The sequence below is a fragment of the Chelonus insularis genome, unplaced genomic scaffold (assembly GCF_013357705.1).
Source record: "Chelonus insularis isolate UGA/USDA-ARS -01 unplaced genomic scaffold, ASM1335770v1 contig_270_pilon, whole genome shotgun sequence".
Taxonomy (NCBI): domain Eukaryota; kingdom Metazoa; phylum Arthropoda; class Insecta; order Hymenoptera; family Braconidae; genus Chelonus; species Chelonus insularis.
Genome location: NW_023276458.1, coordinates 1 through 9,132, shown reverse-complemented (window position 1 = coordinate 9,132; position 9,132 = coordinate 1). Strand labels below are relative to the sequence as shown.

The window sequence follows — 9,132 nt, the reverse complement described above, 5'->3', positions numbered from 1 at the left end:
CCTGTTTGTATAAAAAAATTTTTTTTATTTTGTTTTTGCTGGTTTAAATAGGTAAAAATTTTTAAGAAATCCAGTAAGGCATTCCATGAAAATGATTGATGATTTATAATCGTAGATTGGTCAATATTTAAATATATTAATTAATATTATCACAAAACTATTTAATTATAATAAAGTTAATGCGCACACTAATCATATAATTTAGTAATTGTGCCATTGAAATGTAAAATGCAAAAATTTTGATAATTTTTGTCGAATGATGATTTATTTATATTTATAAGAATAAAAAAAATTAGATTAATTATTTTAATCGTTAATTAATGAATTTATGATTATTGAAATTAAACCGTCGTACTTATTTCTTGCTTTGTTATGTCTATATTATGCTGGCGCATTTTAAAATTTATTAATAAATCAACAATAAAAATGCTTTAATAATTATTAATTATCGTAATAATAATGATTATAATACGAAACATAAGAAAACTTCTCCTAAGTAATTAAAAGAAGAGACTGCGATTCAGAATATGCATAAGCAAAATACAACTAAATGCACTAAGTCAATTCCAATAAGAAATGGGATAATAATTCATTTTTATTCAACTTTGTAATTCAAAAGAAAATTTTTTAAAATTTGTCATTTAAAAGAGACGATATCGATGATTGTTTCACAAACAAACATACAAACTTTTGGAATTTCTACTTGAATATATATAAAATTGATATATTAAATATAAAAATTTTTATCAATTAAAAAAATTTTTCTCTTACCCAAATGCATAGGGGCATTTGCAATGTATTCATGCAATTTTTTTCTTACCATTTAAAGCATAATAAATTTATTAAAACTGAAGTGAGAGCATATTTTAGAAGAGTAATTTGACTTTTTAAAATTTATTATTAATTATAGGAATAATAATGAAAATTTATTTCACTGTAAAATTATTTCGTATTGATAAAAACAGAAGCTACATAAAATCAAATAGTGATTTTCATGTAATTATAATTTATACTTAATAAAAGTAACTATAAAAAATATCTTGTTTTTATATTCATCTGTCAAAAATATATAATTATAATATATAGATAGATATCTTTCTACAATTATTTAGTTTATAACATTAATAGAATAGTTAAATTTAATCTAATGTATTACTTACTATAATTATTAATGAGATTCAACTTTTGTGAACTTCATCATTCGAAAACATCGTAGTAGTACTTGGTGTTGGAATCCGTTTAAATTCTTCAGAAGCTGGCTCAATATTTTCCAAATATAAACAAATATTTTCATTTGTCGTCCCTAATTTTGTTTCATTAAGAGGAAGAATTATGGTTGCTTGCTGTTGACTCGAAGATTGAAAACTATGTGGTGCCATGAAGAATGAAGTTACTGAAGAAGTCTAAAAATAATGATAATTCTTAGAATAATTATAACATTCAAAGGAATAAATTTAGAAGAGATATTTATCATTTCTTCTTTCATAAGTGTCTAAATCATGTCAATTAGACTGCGACATCGTTTAAAGTAAATTAAAATAGTACCATTTTGATATTGAAGACTGATTCATTTTTCTTTATGTCATCAACCCCAAGAAAATAAGGAGTGATTTTTGAGCATTTCTCCATGTTCCGTGTTTTGTCCATTGCAATCATAGGATTTTTATTCCCATAAGCATACATTTCTAGATATATTTTATCTCCACATTTACTGGACCATTGCTTTCCTTTAGCTTTTATTTGTTTCGACACTTCAAAGTTTGTTTCACATTCACCTAGAGTCGAATTTTCTGTCCCTACGTCTTTAACAACGGCAAATCTTTCGCCTCCTTTTTCAAATTTATCAAATCCAAAATTTAAATGACTCGCTATTAATCTAATTATATTTAAACGCCATCCTGTAAGTGCTGGATCTATTTTGATTTCTTTTAAACCTCTTTTATCATATAGAAGCTCAAATTTGAATGCTCCTATTTCCAAATCAGATTTAGGGTCAGCTTCGATGATAGCTGATGGATTTGACGATTTGTCGACATCAAAATTTTGTAATTGAGATTCTTTAACGTAACATTGAAGACCATTGGTACGATTTTCTGAGCCAGAAACAAAAGGACGGCATTTCAAGATAATTGTCACATTAGAATACATAAATTTATCAGTTTCATTAAATTGAAATGATGAATTAACTCCAACACGAAAAGAATATTCTGGCCCATGTTTCCAATTATCTGGTGATTCTTTTAAACAATTTTCAAAACCTATTAAACCGACTGTAAAAAAATTTTTATTTAACTTTGATGTACTAATTAAAGTTGTAAATTATGTTTAAAAAATATTCTATGTTATGAAATAAAAACTTTAAATAAAATATTACTGACTTACTGACAAATGGTATAAGACTTATCACTTTCATGGTAGCAAAGATTCAACTAATGCAACAAAATAACATCTCCAACATTCATGACACTCTTTTTATATTGGTTAGTCTATTCAAGCATTATATAAATTACGAAATTGCACACTGAAAAGTTATCAGATTGATGGTCATTTCATATATAATTGAATAATGGTTATTTGAAAATTACGTTCAAAGAAAACTACAATTAATAATTAGTTGATTTTTCTTAGATTAGTTTATTGATCATTTTTAGTACCAATAAATTACAATGTATGAATAAAAATATATTTTCTATGTTCTTAATTTATTAAACTGTTAATTTATTTAATTTTTATTCCAAACTAAGAATACTGTAGCAGTACCATCATATATTTTATAGAAATATATTTGGAACATTCGTGTTTTTTAAACAAAATTTAATATTCACTTTTAAAATGTAATCAATAAACATACTATAAAGATACAAATCTAATTACAAAAAAAGTTACTTTGATTGAATTGATTATGCTTTCATTGAAGCAGTAGGAGTAATGACTAGATCTTCCAGCTGAATAAAAAACGATCACGTTAGTTTTAATGAATGACAAAGAAAATTTATTTTCTGAATTAAGACTAACATTATTACCTGTACATTAGGTGGTGCACTTAATGCAAATATGAGGCTGTCAGAAATATCTTTAGTTTCCAAGTATGGAACGAGATCAAAAATTTTATTTCCAACATTCCCTTTTTCTAATATTTCAGTTTTCACTAATCCTGGGTAGATTGACTAAAAAAATAAACAATTATTCAGGATTCATTTATCTTAGATGTGCTAATAAAAATTAATTACTGTCAGTCGGATTATATCTTTATTTTTGGCTAATTCAACTCTGAGATTTTCAGTCATTCCACGCAAAGCGAATTTACTGGCCGGATATATGTGAAGTGGTATTCCTGCTGCTGTAGCTCTAAGTCCTGCAACACTAACATTTCAACAAATTCAATACAAAATATTCAATTATAAATTTACTCTATTATTTTTTTATATACATATTTTCTAGCAAAATTCGAAGTGTAACTAAAAACTGCTTTGATATGAATTAAAGTTCCTTCTTCTATAGTATCATAAATACAATTTCATTTAAATTATCTATAGTCTGAGTTATCAGCAGATCTTCGTTCTATATCAATATATTTATAAAAAATATTTCAATAAAATGCTGATACCATATTCGTATTAAAAAATTTTATTACCTGTTAATATTGAAAATGTGCCCTTCTTTTTTATTCTTTCTCATAGATTTAATTGCTTCCCTTATACATATGGCTGGAGCAAGAACATTTACGTCTAAAACTGCTTCAAAATTCTCTGTGGTTGTATCTAAGAAAAAGATTATTAGTTAATAAAAATGGACAATCATTCAAATTTGAATATTACTGTATTTTGTTTAGTTACCTGTTATAACACCTGATGTAGCAATCCCTGCATTGTTTACTAAAATGTTAATACCCCCAAATTTATTTTCAGCTAGTGTGAAAGCATTTAAAATGTCTTTTTCCTGTCTAACATCACATTTTGCGTAATGAAATGATCCTTTCGATTTTTCCAATTTTTTCGATAATTCTTTGAGTTTATCTTCGCGTCGTGCAAGGCCCAACACATTAACTCCATTTCCAACTAAAGCTCTAGTGATTGCCTCTCCTATTCCAGAACTAACTCCAGTCACAATAGCAAGCTTTCCGACCCAACGTTCCATTTTTGCCGAAGATGTGCGAACTACTGCCAGTATATAAAGTCAACGGTCAAGTATTCATGAGATACTAATCTTATACTTTGAGTGTTTAAAAATAGCATGTTTACAAAAACAGTACTGATATTTAAATATTTAAATACATATTTTTATTATTGAACTTTGAAAAAGTTTAAAATAATATCAAAAAAATACTCCACTACATTAATTTGAAATTATTCAAATACATTTAAATGTCTAGTTCAGATTTGAAACGTTTATTAAAATATGAAATTATCAAAATTTTAGACAAAATTTATTGAAATAAAAAACATAAACATTTAATACAGTATATTTATGCAGCACTCAACAATGCAGTAGTTTCACACTTAGCTAACTAGACAATATCCATAACATAGAAGTATATTATTTCTATGTAATTATTTTACCATAATGATCAAACTTGTCCGTAAATTTAGATAAATAATCTCTTAAAGATATCTCGTCGTAATTCATGCCAAATGAAATGTTGAATGGACGATATTTAATGCCATGTTTGATAAAAATTCTATCGCTAGCTGGTTCAATATTTGTCAAAAGTAAAGTTCGTTTTATACTTATCACACCATAGTGTGGAGTATAATCATCTCTAGTTTCTATAAAAGATATAAATTCGTGTGCCGACATGATAGCTCTATGTACAAAATATCTTTTTATTGTGTCATTTATCAGATGATTCCAAATGTTACTTGGTTCTCTCCTAGTCTTCTTATAATTTAATTTCATACCATTAAAATTCCCTATTTTTTCTATAGTATATAAATCTTTATTATCAATATCATGTTCATTTTCTTTTGATTTAATTACTTTTACTGAAAAATTCCAAGATCCAAAAGTGTTCTTCTCTTGATAAGAATATAATCCATTTTCCGGTTTTATTTTATTTATCCATTGTATATTTAGTAAATCCACAGTTTGAGATAAAATTGAATAAGAATTATTCCATTGTACGTTTTCAGATACTTGATTTACCCCATCCTCTCCGAAAATAATTTCAAATGGATGACAAATATTTAACTCTTTACAATTAGCTAGTCTGTATTTTGGTTCTAGCATATTAGATTTTAAATCTTCCATTTCTTCATAGTCTTGTACTTTTGGATTTTCAATAATACAAATGAGACTTGTGGAATTTAAATTTTGGCACTTGAGTGTTGCAAAAAAATTTTTGTGATATATTGAATTTTGAGACTTATGCTCATGATTAATTGTATAATTGAAGACATACTGTGGATCATAATAAACATTCGGATCATTGAACGAATATTGTGTAACTGTAAAGGATAATGAATGATTATTTGATATATCAACAAGTTAAATAAAAGCATTAATATAAGTTATTTTATTTCATTAATGATAAAAAAAAATAGAAATGATCTTTACTCACAGAGTAAATATGGTATAAAGTATTCAATCATTGTGACATTGATAATAGTTTTGGACTTGCAATGCTAATACTCCTATATTAAAATTGTGAAGAACGTAGACTCAAAGTAGTCTCAAGGCAAACTTAGCAGGATGTTAGTTACAAGTTACTCCATATATATACCCTCTTTTATTGGACTTAATAGATTTTAATAGAATAAATAACCACTTGCTAATAATCATCCATAAATTTTCTTAATCACATAATGAAAGTTTTAATTATTAACTAAATAAATTACTAATCAAATTTGCTTCTTCATTATTCGGATGACTATCAATCACTGTTTGATTTTTTCACCACTTTTCTTTGTAATCATGATTGATAATAGGCACATTTCACTTGGCACGTTATGATTTGCATAAATATTTATAATTCATAGAAAGTAATTAACCAAAAATTAGAAAAATAAAATAATTAATATAATAAATTAAACGTAACATATACAACTAGCATATAATTTGACTATGAAATAACCAGCATAACAAGAAAAATAATTCGAATGGAAGAGCAATAAAATTCTACTGGATTAATATTTAAACAAAACGGATGTGACGTTTTTTTTAAACGGAAATAAGTGTTTCGCCATAGTAAGATTTTAGTCGCGCCATTTCATCTTTGATACTTTTTTTGTAAACGATCAAAAAAAGTTCATCCAAAAGTAACAATTAATTTATGTGAACATCAAAATATTGAAAATTCTGTATAGCTGATAAAATGTTTAATTTTTAAAATAATGTATGACTAAATAAATTAAGGCTGGGCTGAAGTCAGAAAGTTTCCCGGAGTTGACTTTACGCCCTCACGTTGTGCGGCGAAAAGCCGAAGCTCGATATCAATTGAAATTGAGTAGGTAACAGAGAAATCGTTCGAAAAATGATAATTTTCAGGGATGCACTACAAAAAGGGAGCCTTAGGGTACCAAGAAATTTACAAATTTCAGAATAATCTGTTCCGAGCAAGACAGAGCACAAAATATATCTATCTATCTCCGTCTTATTTTTCAGAGCAGACTGCGAGTTCGAACAGTTGACGAGCAAGCACATTCCCCACCCTCTGTTACTAAGCCTGAAGCTTACGATATCTAAACGTAAACAAAGCAAATGAAAATATGCTAGCTCTATAGTCAGAAGGTTCGCCAGTTATTTTACCGAACGGTGTTCGATTCCAATTGCGGCAAAATTTTTTTTTTATTTAAATTGCATGTAATTGCAATTTTATCATGCCAAAAATGAGTTTTAAATTTCAATTTTTATGTAAAATTTTTTTTTCAATTAATCAATGACAAATGAGAAAATATTTGAACAGGGCCATTAACCTTTTTTTGTACAAATACATTGATAATAGCCTTTTTTAACAACTTATTAATAATAAAAAATTGTTTAAACAATCCGCGGCGAGTTCCGATACTTCGCCGGCAAGCTCGACCCCCACTTTCTGTGCCCAAGCCTGTAGCTTATAATTTTCAAGCATCGTTTATATAATTGGAACTATAATAGCTCAGTGGTTAGAGCCCCGACCTTTTATTTTGCTGGGCAGGGTTCGATCCCAGTCATAGGCAATTTTTTTTTCTGTTTCTTGTTCAAGTGACTTTATATACTTATAAATCAATTCATATATTTTATTACATTATTCTTCCAATTAATTACGAAAAAAAACTTGTTTTTCTGAAAATAAGCTGAGGGTGAGGAACGAGTTACTATGAATTCTCTTTTTTAGAAAATGTTGTCTTTAAAAGACACTAGGAATTGATTTTGAACTTATACAAACAACCAATTATTGTATTTATATAAAATTTTGATGAAAAAAAAAATTGGCTATAACTGGGATCGAACCCTAATCGGTAAAATGAAAGCTTGGTGTTCTACTCACAGAGCTAACATATTATCTCTGACATCATGTTTATGTTTATAAATTGTATAATGCAGGCTTGAGTACGAAGGGTGGAGATAGAGTTTGCCGGCGAAGTGCCGGAAATCCCCGTGGATTATTTCAACTACTTCTAAATATTTCTAAATTGCTTAAAAAAAAGCTACGTTCATATAGCTATAGTAAAAAAGTGTTTATAACCCTGTTCATGTTTTCCGACTCGGCGTCGATAAATTACATAAATAATTGAGAAAAAAAAATCAAATCGTTGGTAAGAATTCATTTTAGCATGTTAATATTATAATTACATGCAAATCTAACAAATGAAAAAGAAAAAAAAAAACTACCATGACTGGAATCGAACCCTGCCCATCAAAATGAAAGATCGATGCGCTAACCACCGAGCTATTATGATTACAAAACATTTATATATGCTCAAAAATTATAAGCTGCAGGCTTGGGCATAGAGAGTGGGGGTAGAGCTTGCCAGCGAAGTGCCAGAACTCGCCACGGATTGTTTAAACTACTTTTCAATGTTGATAATAATATGATTAACTTGTTAATAACATAACATTGTTAATACATGTAAAGATGTATAAGTTGTTAAACACAGGCTATTATCAATGTATTCATACAAAAAGAAAGTTTATGGCTCTGTTCAAATATTTTTCGACTTAGCGTCAATAAATTCAATGAATAAACAGAAAAAAAAATCAAATTGTTATAAAAGATTAATTATAGCATGTCAATATTATAATTACATGCTAATCTAACGAATAAAGTAGAAAAAAAAAATTGGTTATGACTGGGATCGAACCCTGCCCGGCAAAATAGAACTCTGACGCCCTAACCACATGGCCAGCATGATCTCGATATTGAGTTAATGTATATTTGTTTTTACACTACATGCTTGGATACGCCGACTTGGAATTGAGCTTCCTTATTAACATTTATACCTAATAAAAATGATAATAATGGATGAGTGTATGTATTTGAAGTTATTTGCAGGTATTATATTAATTAATGTTAAATGAGTATCATCATTTTTATTTATCCTAACTGCAATAGTCATCAAAGTGTAGGGCATTGTAAAGTGATACACTATGTTTACATCACATACATATATTACCCGTACACACACATACAGAATTTACTCGCCAAAATGCAGGGCACCATCAGTTCTGGATACGGATTGAGCATTTTTTCAATATGGATGACTGAGGTCATCTGCGAGCATAATGCTGTCACCTATCAGAATTTTTTCAAACTAATTTTCCGGAGAATATCATCTGGAATACAAGATTTCTAATTATTTCTAAATTATTCAATTTTACACTATGAATTGATTTTTTTAACATTCAGACAGATGGCAAGGACTGACGCAAACACGAATTTTGGGCGAAAAACGTATAAAAATGAAATAATTAGTGATTTTTCATCTGAATGATGTGGCCGCCATCTTGAAATTTAAGCGCGGCAAGTCAATTCATAATTTTTTCATTATTCTTTCTAATTTTTTTAATAAAAATATTCACTATATACAAAAAATTGTTGTTTACGTCAGTCCGGCATTAATTCCTCTGTAATTTGGTACCTAATTTTATAGAAATAATTGTAAATTGGCGAAGAAATTAGAAATTTCCCGATCCCATGTATTTGGATAGGGGGAA

The 9,132-nt window shown here is 27.8% G+C and overlaps 3 protein-coding genes across 3 annotated transcripts; all 3 read right to left on the bottom strand.

Moving 5' to 3' along the window:
* Positions 1 to 577: 577 nt before the first annotated feature.
* Positions 578 to 2,480, bottom strand: LOC118065168 (uncharacterized). Its single transcript, XM_035080286.1, has 3 exons — positions 2,383 to 2,480; positions 1,546 to 2,270; positions 578 to 1,403 (listed from the first exon to the last, which is right to left on the bottom strand). Exons 1-3 carry the CDS (start codon positions 2,411 to 2,413, stop codon positions 1,179 to 1,181), a joined length of 981 nt encoding a protein of 326 aa, XP_034936177.1. The 5' UTR covers positions 2,414 to 2,480; the 3' UTR covers positions 578 to 1,178.
* Positions 2,481 to 2,698: 218 nt separating this feature from the next.
* Positions 2,699 to 4,177, bottom strand: LOC118065171 (farnesol dehydrogenase-like). The gene is made up of 5 exons (XM_035080289.1): positions 3,837 to 4,177; positions 3,635 to 3,761; positions 3,231 to 3,363; positions 3,024 to 3,167; positions 2,699 to 2,945 (listed from the first exon to the last, which is right to left on the bottom strand). Exons 1-5 carry the CDS (start codon positions 4,135 to 4,137, stop codon positions 2,901 to 2,903), a joined length of 750 nt encoding a protein of 249 aa, XP_034936180.1. The 5' UTR covers positions 4,138 to 4,177; the 3' UTR covers positions 2,699 to 2,900.
* A 131-nt stretch (positions 4,178 to 4,308) lies between these two features.
* On the bottom strand, positions 4,309 to 6,207 carry LOC118065170 (uncharacterized). Its single transcript, XM_035080288.1, has 2 exons — positions 5,558 to 6,207; positions 4,309 to 5,444 (listed from the first exon to the last, which is right to left on the bottom strand). Exons 1-2 carry the CDS (start codon positions 5,586 to 5,588, stop codon positions 4,543 to 4,545), a joined length of 933 nt encoding a protein of 310 aa, XP_034936179.1. The 5' UTR covers positions 5,589 to 6,207; the 3' UTR covers positions 4,309 to 4,542.
* Positions 6,208 to 9,132: the final 2,925 nt, after the last annotated feature.